Source organism: Nerophis lumbriciformis, linkage group LG37 (genome assembly GCF_033978685.3).
Source record: "Nerophis lumbriciformis linkage group LG37, RoL_Nlum_v2.1, whole genome shotgun sequence".
In the NCBI taxonomy this organism is placed as follows: Eukaryota; Metazoa; Chordata; class Actinopteri; order Syngnathiformes; family Syngnathidae; genus Nerophis; species Nerophis lumbriciformis.
Genome location: NC_084584.2, coordinates 19,769,638 through 19,796,578, shown reverse-complemented (window position 1 = coordinate 19,796,578; position 26,941 = coordinate 19,769,638). Strand labels below are relative to the sequence as shown.

At 40.1% G+C, this 26,941-nt stretch overlaps 2 protein-coding genes across 6 annotated transcripts in view; both read left to right on the top strand.

Moving 5' to 3' along the window:
• The window catches only part of kmt2ba (lysine (K)-specific methyltransferase 2Ba), a 69,680-nt gene extending 61,783 nt beyond the window's left edge, over positions 1-7,897 (top strand). For all 5 annotated transcript variants that reach the window (XM_061930928.1, XM_061930926.1, XM_061930929.1 and 2 more), the window contains exons 32-36: positions 60-312; positions 386-496; positions 4,531-4,614; positions 4,689-4,818; positions 6,682-7,897. In XM_061930928.1, the coding sequence (XP_061786912.1) occupies positions 60-312; positions 386-496; positions 4,531-4,614; positions 4,689-4,818; positions 6,682-6,957 (854 nt within the window). In that variant the 3' untranslated portion in view covers positions 6,958-7,897. The remainder of the gene's footprint in view (positions 1-59; positions 313-385; positions 497-4,530; positions 4,615-4,688; positions 4,819-6,681) is intronic.
• Positions 7,898-8,086: 189 nt separating this feature from the next.
• Positions 8,087-13,780, top strand: LOC133577260 (trypsin-like). The gene is made up of 5 exons (XM_061930931.1): positions 8,087-8,249; positions 8,896-9,046; positions 9,116-9,369; positions 13,335-13,471; positions 13,548-13,780. Exons 1-5 carry the CDS (start codon positions 8,087-8,089, stop codon positions 13,695-13,697), a joined length of 855 nt encoding a protein of 284 aa, XP_061786915.1. The 3' UTR covers positions 13,698-13,780.
• The last annotated feature ends 13,161 nt before the right edge of the window (positions 13,781-26,941 follow it).

The window sequence follows — 26,941 nt, the reverse complement described above, 5'->3', positions numbered from 1 at the left end:
TAACCTAAAGTGCACCATACTGTCAATTCTGTGTCGAAAAATCTTTGTCGCCCTTTCAGTCGCTTGGCGTGCCGTCATCGAGGGCGTTCTGGATGCCCGGGCTGACTTCCACATGAAGCAGCTGCCTCTGGGCATCATGTGCGGGCCGCGGGTGCTAGGCGTGGTCCACGACGCCGTCATTTTTCTGCTGGAGCAGCTGCAGGGCGCCGCCAATTGCAAGAGCTACCGCTTCCGATTCCACCGATGCGACAACATCGAGGAAGAGCTTCCACTTAACCCAAGCGGCTGCGCCCGGGCTGAAGTCTACACGCGGTATTCTGCTCTTGAAAATACGTAACAGCTCAGCTTGTCTTGTACATCTCTAAAGACTTGTTTCTGTCATTAGGAAAGCAACATTCGATATGTTCAACTTCCTGGCTTCTCAGCACAGAGCACTTCCTGACATAGTTGGACTGTATGATGAAGAGGAGGATGAATTCCCGCTCAAGTCGTCCAGGTTAGGCCATCTCCTAAGCAAGTACAGTGCATCAAAAAGTATTCACAGTGCTTCCCTTTTTCTTTTCTTTTTTTTTTTTACATTTTGTTATGTTACAGTAGGGCTGGGCGATATATCGAATATACCGTATATTACCAAATAAACGCCCTTGTGCAAATAACCGCCCATGTCCTAATAGCCGCCGGGGTCTGACCCCGTTTTGTGAATTAACCGCCTCTTCCTAATAACCGCCCATGTCCAAATAGCCGCCCATGGGCTGTTATTTGCATAATTTAGATTAAAATCATATTGATTTCATTAAGCCTAATTTATAAGCTAAAAGGAAAAGAAAAGGTGTAATAATTCTGGTAATTACGGTAACAGCAGACTTTACGTGGGGATTCTGGGTAATGAACATATTGCAATGGGTCACCGCATATAGCGTAACACACACTCAACGACAACAACAAACCCACGAGGAAAAGTTTCAGCATGGCAAGCAACAGTAGCAGTGAGTTGAATGAACAGGATACCGGTACACCACAACTGATGGACGGGAATACTTTAAGGGGGAAGAATACAGAAAGTTTGACTTAAAGTTCAAGCTAGCGGTTGTGAAGTATGCGGAGCAGAATTCTGGTTTGGCAGCGGCCAGGCAGTTTAACATTGACCCAAAACGTGTACGAGAATGGAAACAAAAAAAGGGAGAACTACTATCTCAGTCGGCAATCGATGGAAAACGGGCTCGCTTATCTGGTGGAGGTAAGAAGAAAGTGAGCGACGAGCTTGATGCTAATTTGTGTCAGTGGTTACATCACGTATGCTGCTTTATTTAAAATTTTGAGTACTGTAGCCTTTATTTTATTTAAGTGACAGTATTATTGTTCTGTTTTGATGGTGGGTTTTATACTTGAGTACTTGGTACCATAATTTTATTTTTCCCGGTAGGCTGCTTTATTTAAAAAGTTTTATTTATTTTTAGTATTGGTATTCTATTTGACAATTGTTGCACTACTGCCATGTTGAGGCCTTGTTGATCTCTTGTCTTTTGATAGCCTACCTCATGTTGATCTGTTGTTTTTTTGTTTGTATGTTTACAATAGCTTTTACATTTAAAGTTTTTTGTACGAAAAAAAAATACTGGACAGTAACCATTGTAACCAAATAATGGCCTGGTGCAGCCTGGTGCAAAAATAAATAAAAACCTTGTGCAAATAACCGCCCATGTCCTAATAGCCGCCCGGGGTCTGACCCCATTTTGTGAAATAAACGCCCAGGCTACTATTTGGTAATATACGGTACTCGATATATCGCGGGTTTGTCTCTATGCGATATAGAAAATGACTATCGTGATGTTCGAGTATACGTTCACACAAGGTTGCTTTTAGCTGCGGGCATTAGACTACAGGCTTTTCTCACTCTTTCTTGTCTCTCCTTCTCACAGAGACATAAAACAAGCGCACCTTGTTACATACGTCACATACTGTCACACGTGCAATGTCATACGCTCTCGCGGAGCAGAGAGGTAGCTAACGTTAGTTGTGGCAGGTGGTGTAAGCGGAGTGGTGCAAGTGGTAATACGAGAGAAAGAAGGTGGGAATCTGGTAACAAATGAAGGAATAATTAATCCCCAAGAAAAACTGCACAGGGTCCATCCTCTGGCGGTGGTTTGGCTTCAAGCGGGAAGATGTCGAACAGACAACCGTAATATGTCAAGTATGCGGCAAAAGCGTTGCTACAAAAAGTAGCAGTACTGCTTATTTGGAGCATCATTTGAAAAGTCACCCGCTAGAGAATGAAGAGTGCTTAAAACTCCGCATGTCAACGTCTCCGTTCGGTGCTACACCCACAAAATGCCGAAGCAACCATTTCCAGATCAACACTGTATGAAAAAAATAGTCAACAACGTCCGCAGAAACCTACCACATAGCGAAGGACATACACTATTCGATCAGCTAATTTTTATTTGACAGTCATTGAAATATCTTGTGTGACATCATGCACAAAAGTGCACTTTATTTGTTTTAAACTATTGTAGTGGCGTTCTGTACAAGAAGTTCGCTTTAATTTAGTGTTGTTTTGATATGTCATCTTAGTGACATCATGCACAAAAGTGCACTAATAGCTTGTTTTAAAATGTCTCTGACAATCTTGCACTTTCTGTTTTGGAAATTACATGAATGTTTGTGCCACTGCTTAATAACTGTTCAATAAATACAGTTTTGGTAAATTGACTTAGTTGTGATTTCTCTCTCTGCATGAAAGTTTAAAATTAGCATATGTTAATGCAGTATGTGACAAGACTGTTTTAATGTAGACACATAGAATCATCATACTGGTGTGATTATATGCATCAAGTGTTAATTCAAGGCTAAGGCAAAAAATTTAGATATATATCGTGTATCGTGACATGGCCTAAAAATATTGAGATATGGCCTTCGCCTAGCCCTATGTTACAGCCTCATTCTAAAATAGAGTAAAATCATTTTAGGCTTCAACATTCTAAACACAATACCCGATAATGTGAAAACGTTTTTTTTTTTTTATAAATCTTTGCAAATTTTATTAAAGATAAAAAACAAAAATCACATGTACTCACAGCCTTTGCTCAGTACTTTGTTGATGCACATTTGGCAGCCATTGCATTCTAAAGTATTTTTGAATACGATGCCACAAGCTTGGCACACCTATGTTTGGGCTGTTTCGCCCATTCCTCTCTGCAGCACCTCTCAAGCTCCATCAGGTTGAATGGGAAGTGTCAGTGCACAGCTATTTTCTAATCTCTCCAGAGATGTTCAATGGGATTCAAGTCTGGGATCTGACTGGGCTATTCAAGGACATTTACAGAGTTGACCTGAAGCCATTCCTTTGATATCTTGGCTGGGTGCTGAGGGTCGTTATCCTGCTGAAAAATTAACCGTCACCCCAGTCTGAGTTCAAGAGCGCTCTGGAGCAGGTTTTCATCCAGGATGTCTCCGTAACTTGCTGCATTTATCTTTCCCTCTATCCCAACGAGTCTCCCAGTTCCTGCCGCTGAAAAACATCCCCACAGCATGATGCTGCCACCACCACTCTTCACTGATGTATTGGTCTGGTGATGAGCGGTGCCTGGTTTCCCCCCAACATGACGCCTGGCATTCACGCCAAAGAGTTCAGTCTTTGTCACATTAGACTAGAGAATTTTGTTCCTCATGATCTGAGTCTTTCATGTGCAAATTGGCAAACTCAAGGCTGCCAGCCATGTGCTTTTTAATAGGGAATGGCTTCCGTCTGGCCACTCTACTATACAGGCCTGATTGCTGCAGAGATGGTTGTCCTGTAAGGTTCTCCTCTCTCCACAGAGGAACGCTGTAGCTCTGGTAGAGTGACTAAAGGGTTCTTGTCACCTCTCTGACCAAGAACCCTTTTTCTCTGACCTTTTTTCTCGATCGCTCATTTTAGACGGACCAATGGGTCCAAACTTCTTCCATTTATGGATGATGGAGACTACTGTGCTCATTGGGATCTTCAAAGCAGCAGATATTTGTCTGTACCCTTCCCCAGATTTGTGCCTCAAAACAATCTTGTCTTGGAGGTCTACCGACAATTCCTTCGACCTCATTCCTGGTTTGTGCTCTGCCATGCTTGGGACCTTATACTGTATGTAGACAGGTGTGTGCCATTCCAAATCATGTCCAACCACCTGAATATACCACAGGTGGACTCCAGTTAAAGATGTAGGAACATCTCCTGGATAATCAGTTGAAACAGGATGCACCTGAAATCACTTTTGAGCTTAATGGCAAATACAGCCTTTGAGTACATGTGATTTCTCAGTTTTTTATTTTTAATACATTTGCAAAATAAAAAATAAAAAATTCACATTATGGGGTATGTGTGTAGAATTTGGAGGACAAAATTGAATGTATTCCATTTTGAAAAAGGCTGTAACATAACAAAACAGTGGAAAAATCGAAGCACTGTGAATACTTTCCGGATGCACATTAAATAGAAAGTGGATGACTAGACTACAAAATTACATCTGTTTTTTTGTTAACATGTCCCACTCTGAATAGGCGAGCCACCAGCAGTGAGCTTCCCATGGCCATGAGATTCCGACACCTGGAGAAAACTTCCAAAGAAGCAGTTGGCGTTTACAGGTATAATAAATCAAATTAAATTGAACCGCAACATAGAAGGAAGAACTGTATTTAATCTACTTTGTTTTTGGCAGGTCTTTAATTCATGGTCGAGGCCTTTTCTGCAAGAGGAACATAGAAGCCGGAGAAATGGTGATCGAGTACGCTGGCACCGTCATCCGCGCTGTCCTGACAGATAAGCGGGAGAAATATTATGACAGCAAAGTGAGTACATTTATTCATACTCACTGGCAATTGCAGTAATTATGTTTGAATGCAAGGTGTTTATTTAATTAAACCGCATAAAGGACGGGGCGTTGATTGCAAACAAATCATTGAATACAGAACTCATAACAATTTGAATAATAATTTTGAATGCATGAGAAAGTGAAAAGGAAAATTCTGATCTCTTTGACCTCTTGGTAATTTATTAGCAAGTATATTACACAACACAACAAAACCAGTGTTGTAAATAACACTAAGGATGGGTTAATTGTAAACAACAGTATGGCAAGTGTAACATGAATCAGAACCAACATTTTAAAAGTAGTAGGTAGATAAATCTGCTCATCATACTTAAAATGCAGCGACAGTTGTTCTTCGCCACATAACGCTTTAAATGTTGTGGTTTTACCTCATCGCGGATTGTATATAATTTTTTCAAGCATATTTTACAACATTTTTGCCTTAAATCAAGCATTTTCAAGCATAACAATAGCTAAACAAAGTTAGACTCACACAAACTTTAATGATCCACAAGGGAAATTGTTACACAGAGTAGTGTGTAACAAGAATAATAATAATAATGGATTATATTTATTTAGCGCTTTTCTATCGACTATTCAGAGCGCTCACAGAGAAGTGAGAACCCATCATTCATTCACACATATGTGGTGGTAAGCTACATTTGTAGCCACAGGTACCCTGGAGTAGACTGACAAAAGCATGGCTGCCAATTTGTGCGTACGGCCCCTCTGACTACCACCATTCATTCACCAGTGTGAGCGGCACTGGGGGCAAGGGTGAAGTGTCTTTGTTCAAGGACATAACGGAAGTGATTTGGATGGCAAGAAGCGGGGGGCAAACCTGGAACCCTCACGTTTCTGGCACGGCTGCTCTACCCACCACGCCACGCCATAAATGGACTAAAAATATCAATACTACAGTGGTATTGGCCACTAGATGAGACCAAACCAATCAGATCTTGCTGAAAAATGCATTAAGTAGTAGTACACTGGTTTTTATGCACTAGCTATGAAAATATTTGTTTTATGGTCAGTATTAGGAAAACTGTTATATACTTTATTCAAATTAATTATACGTACATTACAACGATGTTACCGAAGGATGTGTGTTTTATGTAACGTGACATGCTATTTTGATGTGGTTGACCGCATTAGAAGCACAGTAAGTTTAATGCAGGAAGTAACCTTTTACTAATGAAAGCAACAACCAGCACCACACTAAATTGAGCTTTTTATCAAATATGAATAAGCAACATCACACAGTAAGTTTACGCACTACTACGAGGAAATAGTGAACAACAAATCAAAGAAGTGACAAGCTTGCAATCCTACAATACCCCATCGAAGCACAGTTAATCTCTTTTTTAATTAGTGCTAACACAATCCAGTAAAAAAATTCAACAGAGCTGATGTCACTGCCTGCAAAATTCCACTGCTAAGCTTACAAACATATCAGAGCTAAAATACTACACTTTCGCTGGCATCACGCATCACTTGGCAAAATGCACCACCTTTTAAAGCTATACACACACACTGCTCTCATGCAACGTCTCTTGACTGCATATGCCAGATATTTCAATTTTTTTTTTTTCGTAGTAACACACTTACTTTCCCTAATAATGACATTTATTAAAATGTATATGCAGATTACTGTTTTTAATCAATGATTTGTACTTTGCGGAAATTAATTTATCGAGACCATAGCAATAAATGAGGGATTACTGTACCGCCGCTTTGTGAAGTTGATCAAAAAGAACAGGAGCTTGCATACAGCCACAGCTACGACACAATATACCATAGCAATCTTACGAGCGCTGATCGCCAACCTCCCTCTTTTCACCAGGGCATCGGCTGCTACATGTTCCGCATCGACGACTTTGACGTGGTGGACGCCACCATGCAGGGCAACGCGGGGCGCTTCATCAACCACTCGTGCGAGCCCAATTGTTACTCGCGAGTCATCAACGTGGATGGCCGCAAGCACATCGTCATCTTCGCCCTGCGCAAGATCTACCGCGGCGAGGAGCTGACGTACGACTACAAGTTCCCCATTGAGGACGCTGAGAGTAAGCTGCACTGCAACTGCGGGACGCGCCGCTGCCGCCACTTCCTCAATTGAGCAGATGGAATGTTGAAGGTACACCTCTGTCACATGGAGCCACATGTCTTATCTCAGATGAAGACTACTTCCCATCAATTGCTGGAATAACCAACCAGGAACTCATGGTTTCCATCCACTCATCTTTCCACAAAGGCAAGGTTGCAGGGAAATATTTATTCAGCACTTTGCTTTGACTCAGTCCTTTTTGTTTTCTGAAATTTCAACTCCAAGCTCACCCTTTATTATTTGCTTTTTTCCTCTCCTTTTTCTGTGGGTGTTTTTCTTCAATGAAGATGCTGGTGACATTCACCTAATGTGTTTTATTGGTGGTCTCTCCAACCCATTTCACCATTTTTATTTCGAAGTCACACAACCCAAAATGCTTTTATCCCGCAGTTGCCGTCTTGTTGGTCGTCGTTTTAATGTGTGTAAGTTAGGGAAGAGTTTCTTGCCTCAATAAATATGATGCTCTGCACTGTCCCTTAATCCGAATCTTGGAAATCCTCTTTTTTTGTATATTTGAACAATAAATGTATATATTACAACACACTTTTGTTTTTGGTATGTAGAAGACTGACAAAAAATGGAGTCTTGAGTTATTCCGTTCAATTTTTAACTGGCTCCGTTGTCGTTCCAAGTAAATGAAGCAAATACTGACATCTAACTTTGATATACCTGCATTACTAAGTAGAGTTCATACTAACTATATTTGATGTATTTGGCTTCGTCCAAATAGGTCTAAATCTTATATTTAGTGGTTACAAGTTTGACTCCGCCCACTTCTTAAAAGCTGTTCATATCTTTTTCCATACTAGGTCAACATTTTTCTTCCTTTCCTTTTACATCCTCCACTGTACATAGTTATATAAAATGCTTTCTAAACCTGTTAAGTATTTTTCTACCTACGTTCTGTTGTTTTTATTTAAGTTCAATAAACCTTTTGTAAGTTTCAAATTGACATCGCGGTGTCAGTGTTTTTGTTTTCTCAGGAGATTCATCATCAAAAACGAGTAAAAAGGTTTGAACTTTGCCATTGCCAAACTTTTTGTCAATGTTTACGCTGCTTCATAATTGCATAACACTCCAGCTTGCAAGACCAAGATCCCATCAGGCTACTTTTGATATCACTCAAGGTCTTTTCTGCCATATGCTTGTTTTCCCAGAATGCACCTTTTTTTTTTTTCTGCCCCCACATCACATCGACCTTGAGCGTGTCGGGTATTTAAGCACCACCGGCGCCTGCTCCTTCTCTGACTTCCAGGCAGAAGACATGAAGGCCTTAATTTTCCTTGCTTTGCTTGGAGCAGCATGTAAGACATAACACCTTTAACGTTTATATTATCATGCACAGACCTAAAGATGCTTAAAAGCATTTATTAAATATCCCAAGGAGCTTTAGTTCAATAAAAAAAATGTTGGTGTTCTAGATACCAGATTAAAAGTTTTTTCCTGCAAATTTTTAATAGTTAAAATATGCTCAACCTTTTTATTTTATGTAGTATAGCATTTTATGGTATTTTTATATTGTATTATATAAAAATATGAAGTGGGGACTTGTCCAGGGTGTACCCTGCCTTCCACCCGAGTGCAGCTGGGATAGGCTCCAGCAACCCCAAGAGGGACAAGCGGTAGAACATGGATGGATTTTTATATTGTATTATATAAAAATATGAGGTGGCGACTTGTCCAGGCTGCACCCTGCCTTCCGCCCGATTTCAGCTGGGATAGGCTCCAGCCCCCCACCCCACCTCGACCCTGAGAGGGACAAGCGGTAAACTTCGATTTTTTTTTTTTTTCACAATTTAGAAAAAAATTGTTATTTTTTTATCATGATAAATGTCTCATATAATAATAATTATGTTAGGAGTATTATTAATACAAATAGTGACTTTCCACTAGTAGCATCACGAGGCATATGTATGTTGGTAAAATTTCTGTTAACCCTTTTTGTTGCAGTTGCTGAGAATGACGATAAGGTCGTGGGAGGCTCCGAGTGCTCCCGTCACTCTGTGCCCTATCAGGTGTCTCTGAATGCCGGCTACCACTTCTGCGGAGGATCCCTCATCTCCAGCCAGTGGGTGGTCTCTGCCGCCCACTGCTACAAGTCGTGAGTGCATCACCTACTCGGAACTGCGTACACATAACCTGGCGCTGATCACGTGATCGTGCACCTCAGCCGCATCCAGGTGCGTCTGGGTGAGCACAATATCGCCGCCAACGAAGGCACCGAGCAGTGGATCGACTCTGCCAAGCTGATCAAGCATCCTCAGTACAACAGCTACAACCTGGACAACGACATCATGCTCATCAAGCTGAGCCGCCCCGCCGCCCTCAACAACTACGTTCAGACCATCCCGCTACCCTCACGCTGCCCCGTGGCTGATGAGAACTGCCTGGTGTCCGGATGGGGCAATATGGCCGCAAACGGCAGTAAGTCAAAGCCTCACATACCTAATATATAACAAATACTAGGGTGTACCCTGCCTTCTGCCCGAATGCAGCTGGGATAGGCTCCAGCACCCCCGCGACCCAGAGAGAGACAAGCGGTAGAAAATAGATTAATGGACTTTTAAAGCCTAAATGAAACATTTTCAGTCATAAAAATACAATATTTCAGTAATATTGGCTGAACCACTCAAAGCGTGATGTTCAGTATCGTGGCAGAGGAATCCTTGAGCCGTCTGATAGGCTTGAAGCTGCTGAGTGTTACAGGAAGTCGGGCTGTGACGCCTACACAAGGAGGATGGGTCAGGGTTGCCAATTGGAGAGCAACATTCGGACCACAAGAACACTGCCTGATTGGTTCAGCTTCAGGCAGCATTAATATATTGCAGACTTGGGCAAATTAAGGCCAAGGGGTTATGCTTTATAATCTGGCCCGCCAGATATTCCCAAATCATTTTTTTTAGATCTTTAAGATGGAAACTGTAGCTGCCATTATGACGTGCAGTGATGTTTTCAAATGACCGTAAGTCTTGAACTATACAAAGTATTTCAATGGTTGGAATCTGTGCTTTTGCATGATATACTACTTACTATGTTAATCTAAATCACAGCAGCTCAGGCGAGGCACCAAGCAGTGTGGGTGTGTAGCGTTTCCACAGAGTGTTTCCAGAGCGGCCAGCCTGAAATGCGGGTGTCAGGGACAGACGCGGAAAGAGATTTTTACAACAAAGTTCTAAAGCTTAGTGATATATCAGATTGTAGGTGGGGTTTTTTTTTACTCTTCGCGTTCATATTTTGCTGTTTGTTGCATTTTTGTTGCGTTTCGCTTGATTGTAAAATATGTCGATCGAGAGGGGGTGTGACGTTCATATGTTGTCAATATTCAGTGTTTTATCAGTCATAGGTCATAGTTAATAATGCAAATCCCACATTCTTTATTTTCATGTACATTCTCGGTGTACCATTCAGTAAAAAAAAAAAATTCCATCCTGTTTTTAAGGCGGTCTGTCATAAGGTTTTTTAGCATTCAATCAGACATTATTGTGAGGTTTTGTATTAGTGTTCCTAAAAATTGATATACCGGTCCCCAGACACATTTTCTTCTCTAAATTTTGCTCTCCGAGTCAAAATTATTGCCCAGGCCTGCTATATTGGATTAAAAGTCCTTTCACAATTGAACTAATACGGTACCAATACCTGGTACCTGGGAATCAATACGAGTACCGTACTCAAAGGTATCAATTTTATGTTTTTAATAATACAATCTCATTTTTTATTGCAACTTAAAGGGGAACTGCATGTTTTTTGGAATTTTGCCTATCGTTCACAATCATGAAAAAAATTACGACGGATGTATTTTTTTATGCATTCTAACTCGTAAATAAAAGTTTGCTCATAAAATCCAATAAAAAAACCATGCAAAAAGCGCCAAAAATGCTCCATTTACATATTGTGACTTGAATACTAACCAAGTATTAGTGATATTGTTGTTCTAAGCGCTAACACAGACAAACTATAACGGCGCCGTGATCACAAGCTCGCGTGCCAATGTTGACACGATCGACTGGTGAACTGTTTCCTTTATTGTAGATCATAACTCATGCCTCTCACCTGGAAATAGAAGAACGAGGACGTATTCTGACAAGTTGGTCAACTTTGACAGCCAATTTAGACCCGGAAATGGCAAGAATGACAGTAAAAAACACTTGGTTGCATGCCCCTTTTCTTCGGATTATGGGTCATTCTTCATCTAAACAGGAACATAGATCAATATTCTATCAGTTGGCTTCTTAATGACAGCAGACACTGTACGGTAAGTGATATTTTATTATGTTGAGTCTTATGAAGTCAGCAGTAATCAGTGATGTTAAAATAAAAAAAAGCAAACGTCATGATGCGTTTTTGAAATAATGCGTATGGTTAAAATGATCAAAATACGTAAATTTTAAATGTTATTATTGTGCCTATTACTACATTACATATATACTAACTTACATCATGTATATAAAACCTCAAACCTTTTGATGTTTTTAAAGGCTTTATAGGCCGAATAGAGCAGCTCTCCTTGGCTCCATTGTAAGTAGACTTTTGATCGCATTTATTTACTATTTAGAATGCATTAAAAAAAACATCCGTCATGTCTTTCATAATGATGGTGAAAGATAGGCAAAATAAAAAAGTGCAGTTCTCCTTTTAATATAAATACTTTCCAGTTGTTATATATTGCTTTATTATCACATCTCTGAGTCTCAATTACAGTAGCAAATCCCAAGATGTTAGATGGCAGTTGTGAATAGTTTATGATCTGTTGGCTCGTCAGTTCAGTCTTTGCTGTTTAGTCTTTTGTTGGGTCCTAAAAGTGTTAATACTGTAAGTATTGTAGTTATTACACACCAGCTGGTTGATTGTAAAATGTATCTTCGTTGTAGTTTTCATTGACAAATTTGGAGGTGTTTAAATCGCCATAAAACTCAGTAGCAATAGCAAAGCCAATGTACAGTAATATCAAGTTAGCACATTTTTGGAAGAGTGGAGCCTTTCTACGTATTTTGAGCGTTTTTTAGTAAAAAAAATTCTTGGCATTGGAAATTGCAACATTAACTAGAAAATGGATTGATGGATGGAACTCGGTAGTTTAGTTAAGACCGCTCTCAGTACTGCTGCAGTGGTCGCTAAGTGCCAAAGTGTGAGCATAACAAAATTGGCAACCAGGCTTGGTTGCCAAAAAAGTACCCATTCCTACTAAAGGGTGTATTTCATGTTTAAAAGGTTCTCATAATGTTTAAAGATTTATTTAGAAGGTCTCTAACATTTTTGTGATGCTCTAGCTATGGAAATATTTGATTTCTAATTAATAAAATGTTTTTATCGCGGGCATGTCCGGAACTATCTAATCGCAGTATCCATCCATCCATTTTCTACCGCTTATTCCCTTTTGGGGTCGCGGGGGGCGCTGGAGCCTATCTCAGCTACAATCGGGCGGAAGGCGGGGTACACCCTGGACAAGTCGCCATCTCATCGCAGGGCCAACTAATCGCAGTATATACTGTGCTTATATAATTTTTGTGTAAATTACACACATTTGTATATAAGAAAATAATTAGATTCTCAATCCATAAAAAGGTTAGAAATTAAATATAGTTATTTTTCTCTGCGCAGTATGTTGTATACATTTCATATAATTTTATAATATAAATGCAATAAAAAAAAATGTTTTTATGGAAATCCTACAACAACTCACAATTTGATTTAGATTTTTGGGGTGACCATTCGATTCAACACGACTCCCGATTCAAACCGATTCCAGCAATATACTATTCGGTATAAGAAGAATGCATACTTGCCAACCCTCCCGGATTTTCCGGGAGACTCCCGAAATTCAGTGCCTCTCCCGAAAACCTCCCGGGACAAATTTTCTCCCGAAATTCAGCCGGAGCTGGAGGCCACGCCCCCTCCAGCTCCATGCGGACCTGAGTGAGACAGCCTGTTTTCACGTCTGCTTTCCCACAATATAAACAGCGTGCCTGCCCAATCACGTTATAACGTCCTCCCAGCGCGGTAACAACACACAACAACAGCAGTCACGTTTTTGTCTACCATAAAGTATATATATATATATATATATATATATATATATGAAATTCTTGGCTTGGTGAATTCCAGCTGTAAATATACTCCTTCCCTCTTAACCACGCCCCCACCTCCTGAAATCGGAGGTCTCAAGCTTGGCAAGTATGGAAGAATAAAACCTTTTCAACACAGGTTACAGGTTACAAAAGCTCCTCCTTGCTGCTTGACGTATGACATATTCGCGCAGTGATTAAGCGTGGGGATGGCCTAAAATAACGTCCTTTTAAAAATGTAGTTTTGTAATAATTTTTACGCTTACACAAATGTACCTTAAGGTCCTGAAGTTGATGGACATATTGTTTTTGTTTCTTCCCCGTCAGACAACTTCCCCGACAGGCTGCAGTGTCTGAGACAGCCCATCATTGATGACAGGATCTGCAAGAACGCCTACCCCCACCTATTCACCCAGAACATGCTCTGCTCTGGTTTCATGCACGGAGGCGCCAGCAGCTGCCAGGTGAGTTGGACCTGAACCCTAACAACACGAGCTGTGCACAAAACACCTATATAACAAACCAAAATCTGGTCTGCAGGGAGACTCAGGCGGTCCTCTGGTGTGTAGCGGTCAGCTTCAAGGTGTGGTCTCCTGGGGTTACGATTGTGCCATGAAGGGACACCCTAGCGTCTATGCCCGTGTGTGCCGCTACAACAGCTGGATCAGCAGCGTCATGAGCAGCAACTAAATAAAGCATTAGACGCTATGGACTGTACTGCAACACTAAACACATAACATGTTTATTCAATAAAAGCTACTTTCATGTTCAAATGTTTTGTTCCCATATTTACTGGAAATGACTGAGTGAATCTAGTTCTGTGCATATACTGTATATTTATACATGGTGGCTGATTTTGCAGACTTTTCCCACCAATTCCTAAATAAAGGTCCAGGAACAATTCTAATGAAATACTACTTGCGTTTATTATACATTTATTAATGTGGGCAGCACGGTGGAAGAGGGGTTAGTGCATCTGCCTCACAATACGAAGGTCCTGAGTTTTCTTGGGTTCAATCCCGGGCTCGGGATCTTTCTGTGTGGAGTTTGCATGTCTTTCCCGTGACTGCAGGGGTTCCCTCCGGGTACTCCGGCTTCCTCCCACCTCCAAAGACATGCACCTGGGGATAAGTTGATTGGCAACACTAAATTGGCCCTAGTGTGTGGATGTGAGTGTGAATGTTGTCTGTCTATCTGTGTTGGCCCTGCGATGAGGTAGCGACTTGTCCAGGGTGTACCCCTCCTTCCGCCCGATTGTAGCTGAGATAGGCTCCAGCGACCCCAAAGGGAATAAGCGGTACAAAATGGATGGATGGATGGATATTAATGTGATTTATACACTAACATAAAATGCAGATGTTGCATTTATGATCTATGTTCGACAGTTGTAATTTTAAACAGTGTAGCAAGTAACACTTGCTTCAATTTACTCTGATAGCTTCAAATAAAAACATAACATTAATAATTATAATTAGCTCTAGATTGTTTTTTGACGGTTTTATTTTCAATGTGCTCCTTTTAACCAGAGTGACTGACCGGTATTTGTAAACCCAAACGCAGAGTTGTCATACAGTCTCAGTGTGTCTTTGAACGCAACTTACAAAAAACAAAAAAAAAATCTCCAATCGCCAGTCGACGACGTTCACTCGCACGGTAACACCTGACGATCTATCGTCAAACTCCAGACAAAGGTGAGCTTAATAAAAGTAATAACAATACATCTGGTATTAAAATAAATGTGAGCATTTTGTGTATTTCTATTTTGTCGAAGACAAGAGTTGGGGCGTTTTAGTCGGTTAGCTCAACTGTTTAAAGCTAGGTTCACGTGCGGTTGAAGCTAGGATGACGTCTCAATTAACATTTACTTATTAAATTTATAGAATTTCCCTTACCTATAACCCCAAAGTATTTGTAAATGCAGTATCATATTCTTACTTTCAATGCATGCTTAGGATATATCTGACGTTGATACTTTAATGTTTTTTGTTTTTTTAATCTCTGTGATGACATGATAAATAATTCCGTTGTCTACCAACAGAGAGCGCTGTTGTGTTTTTTCTCCATTCATAAGTGGCCCATTTTTTTTATTGTGTATCCCTAAAAGGCTTTTCAAGGAGTCAGTCTGCATGGACAGATCCCCTCAGAATTGAAGGCGACCAAGGATACATGGTAAAGCAGCTTTTCTGGAACCATTTCAAAGTGTTCACATCATATAATGTGCCCAAATTGAAAGCAAAATCAGCCAACATGTCGGCTCATACCTTACATAAACCCCGCTTCATTTCATTATATTTGCCGCAGTGGCTTACTTGACATCTTTTATGATTTTGTCTATTTGCCAAGGTGACCGCTGTCTTCGGAGGAGAATGCGGTTAGGGTCGGCGTTTAATTAATCAAAACAAAATTAATAATAATAATAATAAAAACGCTTGAGAGGAAATACAACAATATATTGCTGTTCTAATGAATGTGAATTAAGGACCTCAGGAATTTTAACAATAACATGCTCAAAATAAAATAAATTCTTTCAATTTGAAGGCCAACTTTGGCAGTCATTAAAAACAACATTCAGCTATTACTGTGTGTAGTAATATAGTAATTAGGGCTGTCAAAGTTAACGCAGTAATAACGCGTTAACTATAAGGTTCTTTAACAGCGGTACATTTCTATTAACATCCTGACTCCTTATTGACCCTCAGCCCGTTCCGTAGCTAGAGGAAATGTAATGGCGTCCAGTTACTGTGGAGCCACAAGCGCGGAAAATAGCAATCAGAAATGTACAAAGAAAGCGGGACATTATAGAAGTCTCAGGTCCAAAGCCATGACAAGTCGTTCTAAGGACAAGACAAGACAATTTTATCTTCAGTCACCGTGAGACGACATCATAGGATCGAACGCTGCTGGCGAGCTTCACGTCCATCTTTACATTACAGTTGAGTGCATTACTAACATAAAGATTGTTACTCAAACTGCTTTATTAAGATAGAATAAAAGCTCAACAGAAAAAAAGACAGTTGCAAGGAAGTCTTAAAGTCGCTTTAATGGGAAACTTTTGTCTAAATATATCAAGCCTTTTCTCATAGCAATCACACATGTTCGACTTTACAATAACGTTACGCTTCAAACTTTCAGTCCAACCAACAAAACAACGAAAAATAGTCTTACAATACAATTATGCTTTGTCAAATATATTTTGTAATGTTATTCTGTGATATTTCTACCTAAATAAATGTTTTCTGGCAGATTGAAATAAAGTGTATTATGATAGCGGCGGCGATATGAAGGCGGTAGGCTGTCTTTGTTCAAAAATAGCTCTGTCGAACTAAATAGACAGAAGCGCGACACACACACGACGGCTCCATCCTTGAACACTTTCTCTTTCTCGTCTCCTTCGTTCCCATTGAGACTAGGTTTAAAACTGCAGGCATGTCCTCTGTAGCTCACATTGGGTAATAACAGTTTACTACACAATAATACCATCGTTAAGTGTATTCTTTTATAATATAATTTTTTTTTTGTCTTTAAAAGCTTGTTTATGTCCTTTTTGAGTTGAGCTGTTTAAAAAGGATAATGTGTTTTAAAAAAAACATTTCATTAAAGCAAACTAATTATTAAAAATGATGAAAAATTATATCTATCTGTGATTAATTTTAAGTTAACTACGAACATTGTGATTAATTGCTATAAAATATTTTAATCGTTTGACAGCCCTAATAATATTACAATGGAACATCGATTTACGAACGTAATTGGTATTTGAACAGGGTTGGTAAATAGCAAATTTTGCTTATAAGAAACAATGTAAATATGAACAATGGGTTCCAGTCTGGACAAAAGTTTATATTTTAGTAAAACTTAGAACACAATATAAAGTGCTATACAGTACTGTATATCAAACAAACCTACGTTTTATTGAATAACAGAACCAAAAAACAACTATCTTAACTGCAGCTATCGACTATTAATATTAATTTGTATTTATTTTTTGTCCTGTCCCGCTTCTCAGGCCAATCATATTGTTGATGTAGATGCCCATATCGGCTGTACAAATTTACTTTATAAAAGAAGTGTTGGATACTTCTCTTGTTGCCTTATTTGTATTTTGACTTTATTAAATGGATTTATATTATTATTTGGTGCAGCCGGGCCGGAGCAATACTTTTGCTTAAGTACGGTTTAATTATACATGTTAAATGTGCCCTCAATTATTGCGTTTGGCATAAATGTCTTTTATTTCCTAAACGCCTGTTTTCATTATTGAAGGCCGACACGCACAGCTGAAATGCGTCCGTGGTTGATTGTGCCAATTTGTGTGTGCTAATAAAAACAGGTGCGCTTACAGCCCTGTGTGGTGTGACCGATAAACAAAGTTCTTGTGTCTCGTGCGTTTTTGATGATTATTATTCGGTGCCATTTAAATGGTGGTTTCTCCACGTAAATCCACAGATTCACACACACACCGAAGTCCCTATAGTGCCCTCACAAACGATCAGAAATCACAAACTTCTTTATAACTTTAACAACCATATTGCTAAAATGATAAACATTTTAAAAAGTAAAATCCACTTACAGTACATTAACATTGGAGAAGGAGCAGCTCATGAGAGGAGAGAAACAAGCACTATTCTGATTCTGATTCTGACAGAGGGAGTGACAGGAGTGGTTGAGGTGCAGTGTGTGTGTGCTCTTAGAAGAGGTGCTGCTGGACGAGAAGTAGTGGTTTTCTCCATTATGAAATATATCCGCTTTGGCGTATTTTTCAAGAAAAGTCAGTTCTAATCACAATTTAAAACTTGTTGTGGTACGAAGCCGGCATCCTCAATCTCTTCAAAACAAGCAAGCACAAAATGGCTGCCAGCGGGACATAAAATGAGTGAATGAAGCGTTTGTACACATTCTCACACAGGGGCATATTTGGTACCATCTAAAAGTTTGTAAACCGAAAAGTTTGCAAATAGAGGAATTTGTAAATCAAGGTTCCACTGTATCACTTAGGATAGTAGCTAACTAATACATTATTTTAAACTAACTTATCAGTCCGCCCACAGTGGCTGCGCTACCAGGCACAAAACGGTTGGATGATCTAAACCAGGGATCCGGCCCGCCAGTGTTCAAAATCTGGCCAACGGGATGTCCCAAGTAAAAAAAAAAAAAAAAAAAAAAAATATATATATATATATATACTTTTATATATATATATATATATATATATATATATATATATATATATATATATATATATATTTTTAAATCTGTCCTTTCTAATCCATTTTCTACCGCTTGTTACTCGTGGTGTCTGCTAGCCGCTCAGGCAAATCATATTGTCTAAAATGCTTTTACCCATCGATAACGTGACATATATATATATATATATATATATATATATATATATATATATATATATATATATACATATATACACATATATATATATATATATATATATATATATATATATATATATATATATACAGTATATATATATATATATGTCACGTTATATATACAAATATATATATATACATACATACATACATATATACATACACATATATATATATATATATATATATATATATATATATATGCACATATATATATACACATACAGTGTTTCCCACAGGACAGGCATCTATTTGTGGTGGTGTGGTTGGGTGGGGGGTGGCGGCGGCAGCGGCGATGACCAAGAAGAACGCGGAGTTGGAATATAATTACAACACTTTATGTACATATTTATATACAGATTTGAACAATTAGTTATTCACTGAAATATATTTATTAATTGTGGTTCTTACAAAAAATATATCTTATAAAATATAAAAGCTAAAATGTCTCTTAAAGCTCTGCCTTCTTTAATTAGTGCATACTAAATAATTTAACTTTAGCCTACTACTACAACCATAGTATTTACCAGCAACATAAAGTGAAACAGAGGCAGAGGTGTCCTGCCACAGTCAGTCAACCTCCTCCTCCTGCTGCTGCTGAACAGGTCGCACTGGAGCTAGTCGCTCTATGTTTTGTCGTGGTCCTCTCTATAAGGCACATAAGAATATAAATTAGGACCCTTTTCATGAGAAAAGTGCATTTCTGATCTGACCCTGCTTTATTTTTCAGTGTTTGCTGAGTCTCACCTGTTCCCTCCGCCCTAGCTGGCTCTACATGCTGCCTGTCTTCCTCCTCTCCTACAACATCTCCCTGCGTACTTACTATCCCTTCCTCCTCGCCCTCTCTTACTGCATCAGCTGCGCCAGCTGCCACAGCTGCGGCACTAGTTGAAGCCTGGAAGTATTGGAAGCAAATTAATTTTCACACTGATGGACGTCTGTTCACTTTCCTTATGAGATTTCTAAGTGTCTACACCGTTTTGATAATACCTCCTGTGGTCCGGACTGTAGGCCTACCTCCTCTCCAAGTCAAGCCCTTTTCAGCCGTTGAAAATATTTTTCTATACTCATCTGTGTGAAGGAGTGAACATCCAACATTAGAATTTATTACTAACGAGCAGAACCGCTCTATGTACAGTGCCGGCTAACCTTAAGCGGCAGCAGCTCAACACATGCAGGGTTCAACGTTAAGGCTTTTTTCTACTTGCCCACCTTCTCAAATCTACTTGCCCCAATTATTTTACTTGTCCTGCCTAGGTTTTTTTCTGGCTGTGTAGTGCTCATGGCTTATATCTTACTAAAATCCTTCCCGTTGACGATTTACAACACTACACAGTATTTATTATTATTATTATTATTATCTATAATTACATTTAAATGGCATTGCATACATGTAAAATTAAATGCTATTTCACATTATTTGACCAGTAGCAGTTACACCCATCTGAACAGGTCAGCCACCTGTTTAAAGCCCGATCACAGTTGAAATCTTGAAATGAAGGGCCTTTAATGGCCAAAAACATTAACCTGGACAACATTTTAACAGCTGGTTGGCTCAGATTTTATTCTTTTCATTGCATTCACATGCTGCAGTGGACAGTGGACATTTTAGCTTCAGTATTAATGCAGTATCTGAAGCACCGTCTCCACGTGTGTTTATTGACAACAGGGTTGTAACCTGGACACGTTAGTTCGTCGGTATGGTAACACGTGACTGTTACTACGTGCGTCTGTATGGCGTCACATTAGTGCCAAAAATCCGAGCGCATAAAAACTGTTATCGCGCGCTGATTCTCCACTTCGTGCGCGCGCGCGACACCCTTTTGCGCGCGCGCGGTGCCTTTCTGCGCACACGCGGTGCCTTTCTGCGCACGCGCGGTGCCTTTCTATGCGCGCGCCGTCTCGGTCTGTGCGCTCTCTGTGTACTCCTGGCATCTCTCCTCGCTGTCATGTTTCTTTTTGGCACTTTGGGGGCGGGTATGCTTAGACGGCCCCTCCTTTTTGATTGGCTCTGAGCATTTTTCATATGACCAATGATTCTCCAGCGTAGCAACGTTGTAGCCATCTTACCTCGGACAGCTAGCCTCAATCATTACATTGATGTCAATGGTACATGTACTAATTAAATTACCATAACTTGCTCGATTTTCGACCAATTTACAAACAAGGCAAACCGTTTGGTTTGCCTTGTTACAAATCTTATTACATGTAGATATGACATAAGATGCTGTACCTGTTGAAATTACCTCTTTCGCTTTAAAGAAAAATGACTTAATTGTGCAACATGGTTGTGTAGGGTCACTGTTAGTCAGTTCTCTGATTATTTTAAACTGTTTCAGAATACATTATTAAAGGCTATTTTTAACATTTTAAAAACAAAATTCAAAGATTATTTCATAAATTTTATGGCTGAATCAAAAGAAATTCCATAAATTAGAAAACAAATGTTCAAGAAGAAGTGAAAATATAAAGTAATGTTATGGTTGGATGTTATTGCTGGTGGACCAGTTCTGGCTGAAAGATGTGATTATTGTTGTCTTATTATTTATTTGGGTCACATTTTGTATTACCCTGTATTGTGTTTATGTGGTATGGAATAACCTTTATCAGCGCGCGACATTTTTTTATCCACTTCTTCCTCCACTTCTTCCTCCGTAAATCTTGATACATATTGACGATGACCCGCCCTGCTATACTTCTGATTGGCTCTGAGCATTTTTCGCCTGACCAATCAGAAAGAAGGGGCCGTCTAAGCATACCCACCCCCAAAGTGCCAAAACAAAACATGACAGCGCACAGACCGAGACGGCGCGCGCGCAGAAAGGCACCGCGTGCGCGCAAAAAGGCACCAGCGCGCGCAAAAGGGTGTCGCGCTCGCGCACAAAGTGGAGAATCAGCGCGCGATAACAGTTTTTATGCGCTCTGATTTTTGGCACTAATGTGACGCCATACGTCTGCCCCGGCCCGCGAGTCAAACAGCGGCGGTGTTAATGAAGCAGCGTCAGGCTGCTCACCGTCAGTGAAACGCTCGGTGAAATCGCGGATTAACGTTAAATACAGCCGGTTAAATACAGGAGGTGTTTCCGTCTGTGGCGGCATGCTGTTGTTGAGGGATGACAGGTCTCAACAAGCGCAGCGAAATTGTAACAGCATGCCGCCACAGACGGAAACACCTCCTAGGTAACACATGAGCCAATCACCACGCCCCTACGCCAGCCTGTACCCAGCCACTCTGTGCCCTATATAAACCATGGTATGTGAATGCTCCCATTAAAATCTCCTGATGATTGAGGGATCCCCCCCCCATGAAACAGGCCTGTAGAGATGAAATAGTCTTGTGATTTTTTTCCCACACATACATATATTGCGCTCTACTACGGTATCGAGCACTATTTTTTGGATAACCTTATTAAGACATATATATATATATATATATATATATATATATATATATATATATATATGTGTGTATGTATGTATGTATATATGTATATATATACTAGGGCTGCAACAACAAATCGATTGTAAAAATTAAATCTGATAAATCTATGGATAATAAGCATGCGCATTTATCACAACTCTCTCGTTTGCGCTCTCTCTGTCTCTCCTCCTCCCTCACGAATGCTGCTGCGCACCTTCACAATTTGTTTTGTTTTTAACCTTCTTAACTCTGAACGTACATTGTTAATACACGCAACCATAGCTCGGGGTGCCGGACATTTGGGGCATCTGGGGGGCACCGCCCGGGCGGGCCCGCAGGGGAGGGCATGTCCGGTTGGAGGAGGACGTGTGGTCAGGACTTGGCCCGGTCGGTTTCGCCAGACATGTCCTCTTTTGCTAGCATGCTAGCAGTTAACGGGCTGGGATAGACTGGCCATGCGTCCTCTTTTGGCCGGGCGTGTCCTCTTTTGCGGAGCTGTCAGGGCGTAGTTTCTTGGATGCCTCAGGTGTCCGGCATTTTGAGTATTGTTTACACAACGTGCAGTACGCTACTTAATATGTCTGTGTGGAAACTCGTTCGGTACACCTCCGCACAGAACCGGAACCCCCTTACCGAAACGGTTCGATAAAATACCCGTACCGTTACACCCCTAATATATATGTATATATACAGCCCAGCCCCTTGCCAAATTTTTTTAACCCAATGCGGCCCCCGAGTCAAAACGTTTGGGGACTCCTGATCTAAACGATTATTGTTATATTGATTTATATTGCTTGAATTCAACTACATTGATCTGTGCTCGGCAAGTTTGCCTTTCATAAGATAGGTGTTGATCCAAGGTCGTTTAAAAAGGGAATCAATTGATTTTATCGATACTAGAAGAAAAATCACCTGAGCAGCACCACCACATGACCGGCAGCACCTGTCACTGCTCGCTGAGGACTTTGACTGCTGCTTGCTTTCACCTCAGAGTCTCCAAGACACAAAAAAGTCTCCATGACTTTTCCAATATCACTTGGAAAAGTCACTTGATTTGTCGCTAGTAGCTGTATACAAAAAAGTAGCCAAGAGGATTTGCAACCCTGTCAGCGCCATCATCGAGTACGTGTTTCGCTTTAAGATGGTATTTTAAACTTGATGTGCGCCGATGATAAAAACCTTTGTAGCTGCAATACCAACAAGTTACCTTTGTTTTATCCAAAGTTCTGTTTTGAAGCAAAATGGGCCGCCCCCCCTCGCAATCACAGACCGTGTAAGAAATGCGCCCGTGATTGTTCTTCATTCATACAGTATTTTGATAACGGGATTCTTAATTTTTATTAATCAAGTGCGTTAACGCTGAAAGCCCTAAAATATACATAAATAAAAGACCGCTTACAGTAGAGCCAATGGGAGGTCTTCTACTCCGTCCATAAACCCAATAAATAACCGCACAAAAACAGCCAACAATACCCCATTTAAATTTCATTACTTGAATATTAACCAAGTATTAGTGTTATTGTTATTATAACCGCTAACGCAGACAAACTATTTGTAGAGGTGCCGTGATCACAAGCTTGTGTGCCAATGTTGACATGATCGACTGGTGAACTGCTTCCTTGCTTCCTTGCTCGCAAAAGTTTATTTTAGATCATAAATCAATCCTCTCACCTGGATGGCAGAAGGATGAGGACGTCTTCCGACAAGCTGGTACACTTTGACAGCCAATTTAGACCCGGAAATGGCGAAAAGGATACAAAAGAAATGCTTGGTTCCACCCCTTTTTTTTCCCGCAAGGATTAGAAATCATTCTTCATCAAGACGGGACTATAATAAGATTCTATCAGTCGGCATCCTAATGACGGCAGACATTGTATAGTAAGTTATGTTTTAAAGTTAAAGTACCAATGATTGTCACACACATACTAGGTGTGGCGAAATTATTCTCTGCATTTGACCCATCACCCTTGATCACCCCCTGGGAGGTGAGGGGAGCAGTGAGCAGCAGCGGTGGCCGCGCCCGGGAATAATTTTTTGTGATTTAACCCCCAATTCCAACCCTTAATGCTGAGTGCCAAGCAGGGAGGTAATGGGTCCCATTTTTATAGTCTTTGGTATGAACTCACAACCTACCGATCTCAGGGCGGACACTCTAACCACTAGGCCACTGAGTAAGTTAGAGTTGTATGTTTCTTGGCTTTTATGAAGTCTGCAGTGAGTATCAGTGATGTTGAAAAAAAAAAGTGAACGTTGTGAGGTGTTTATGAAATTAATGCACCAGGTATGCTTAAAATTAGCAAAATACGTAAATATTAAATGTTATTATAAACGTGCCCTTTACTACATTACTTATATAGACCTTAATGGAGGTGATCGGATGTGTTTTTAAGGGCTTTATTGCTTATATTCCGACACATTACTTCTTCCCGGAAGTGAAAACCAGTGGTGGTCGACCAAGCCAAGATTGCTGTTGTGCAGCAAGCAGCGCACAAACTATCTGAGTACAAAAGAGGCTTAAATCTTCCTGGAAAAAATCTAACTACGCAATGGAATATACTATACTATACTTCATCTAAAAAAGATTTGACGAGTGATATCAAGGATTACACGTCGATCGCGTTCCCAGACATATCAAACTATTGTGCTCCGACGCCATTCTACACAAAACAGATGGAAACTTGGGAAAGCATGAAAATCTACAAATTCTTTGTGTGGCTGGGTCAAGGAAATTGGTATCAAGACTCTCCCAGATAAATATGCATCATTTATACTCAGGTAAGGTTGCATTTTATGATTCAACTTTGCGTCTAATTAAAGCCATTTTTGTTGCTGTTGTTGTACACGTCGTTTTTGACAATCAGGTTTTTCCCCGTCTTTATCAAAATATAACTATGGATCTCAACATTGTGTCTATGCTGAAAAAGCCACATTTGTGATTGCTGCCTTTGGTAAAAGCTTAACTGTTTTAGGTTTTGCTTACATTTGCTTTCTTTTATTTAGACAAGCCGAGTTGGTGCTTTTCAAAACACTACTGGAAACCATGTGTTTAGGAAATACAAATAATAAACGTTAAAAGTATATCAAACAAACCTTTAACGAAGTGATCACTGCAAACCTGTGCATTCTTCGACTCTGCTCCCTTGGACTGGAGTGTGAGCTGCATGCTTTTCTCGTTGTCATTTCGTAAAATCTTGACTTTTCCGCCCTTTTTTAATACCTCTCGAGGAACTCTGAAGAAACAATGGTCCGTTTTCGCGATTTGAATGATTCGTACGTCCGAAAACAAGCATAGGGCATTTTTTCTTCCAAGAAATGTTAAATGGCGCCCTAATACCCATTGAGAACAGAGCTAGCTTGACCACCCCGCATATTTAATGGCCGGGGACATGAGCCGGACGTGACGTCAGTAAAATCCAGGCAAAGGCAGAATAGAGTGATTCCCATAGGTTCCAGTGTAAGCGGACTTTTGATCGCATTTATATAATCTTTACATGCATTAAAAAAATATGGATTCTGAATGATAGGCAAAATTTTAAAAACAGTGCAGCATTTTTATTGATAAAGACGTTAAACATTATTCAAGTCTGTCTGCCCGTCTGTGGCGTCATCGCCACCAGTCGTCAAAACAAGAATAGCGTCTAACTACGGTGGCCAACAAAGGTCACAACAAGACATAAAGCAACAGCACGATTGCAAAAGCCACAACAAATATAAACGACACAATACAATAAAATAAAGTTACGGCGACGCACTGACTTCTGGAACACAACAACATGTAGCCACAACACAACACAACACCTGGCAGCCAAGAAAAAGTAATTTCATCTGAAATTAATAAATGGAAATTAAGAAACAAGGAGCCAACACCAATAACAGTTATGAAGGGGCATACATGCTTCCGCACACCTGGGATGCTGTCCTTCATCGGCGATACAAGAGCAGAGAACAGATACTGTATGGCCGGGTCAGGAATTTTATTTAGCAGGTAATTCTACTGTTAAAACATTGGTTGAGGTACATAATTGAAAATTGCTTGAATGTTGAAAATGTAAGCAGAAAATATTTCCTCTTGTTAATTAAACCTAAGTGTCGGTTGCACTTTTTATTTAAATAAAATGTAAATTCATTGGCCATTATTTGTTCTTTACTTGTTTGTTTATGTCCACAATTAATTTATATATATTTCCCTTAACATATATAACAGGAATATAGGAAACTTCACCTGCAGTGTCCAGTAAACAGTATTTATTTCACAATCACACCGCTGGATTTTTTTTCCTAAAAAGTTACTTAATTGATTTCAACTCACTGAATCGTTTCGCATCGTATCGTTCTAAAAAACTAATATCGTCCCTGTTATCATTTTGGCAACCTTAAATCGTTTGTGATCAACGTTGAGTTTTCTGACAGTCGAGGAGTTTCACGTTCAGCTCAGCATCCCACCTATTATGGGCCACTGTGTCCGTGTATTATCCCATTGTTACCCAGGTTGTGAAACAAATTGAGCATAGTCGGGAATGTGACAATGGAACTTGGAAGTGACTCATCATTTTTAGCTTTCATTTCCTGCCCAAGTGCCACATTGTGACCTAGTGGTGACGTCAGAGTTTGAATCTCTGTGGTGAGTTTGCATAATTACCCTGGTTTTTTTTTCTTTCTCCGATGAGGCTAATTGGAGACGATCAATTCTCTACAGGTGTGAATGTGAGTATGAATGTTTTTTTGTGCCCTGTGACAGGCTCCAGTTCACCTGTTACCCCGTTGATGTCAAACATAGTAGAACATGGATGGATTGTCAGAGGTTTGTGATCAGTGTTGAGTTATCTGTTCTCTCTGACTTGATATGTGGCCCACATCCGGCCCGCGAGCGACCTATGAGGGGCTGCCGTGCTCGGTTATATCACAGGTTGTGACAAAGAAGATGTTGTGTGCAATCATTTGTAACGTTCATTGACAAACTAATACACACAAAGCCACTTATTCCGTTGCACTTGGCTGTTTAGCATGCTAACATCATCGCTTATGAAACATGTAAAGTCAGTGTGTTTACAAACGTACACACAGTGCACTCTCTGTCCGTCTAAGCTTCTTCCCCTCCCCCCCAGTCGACGTCTCTCTCCCCTTTTTTG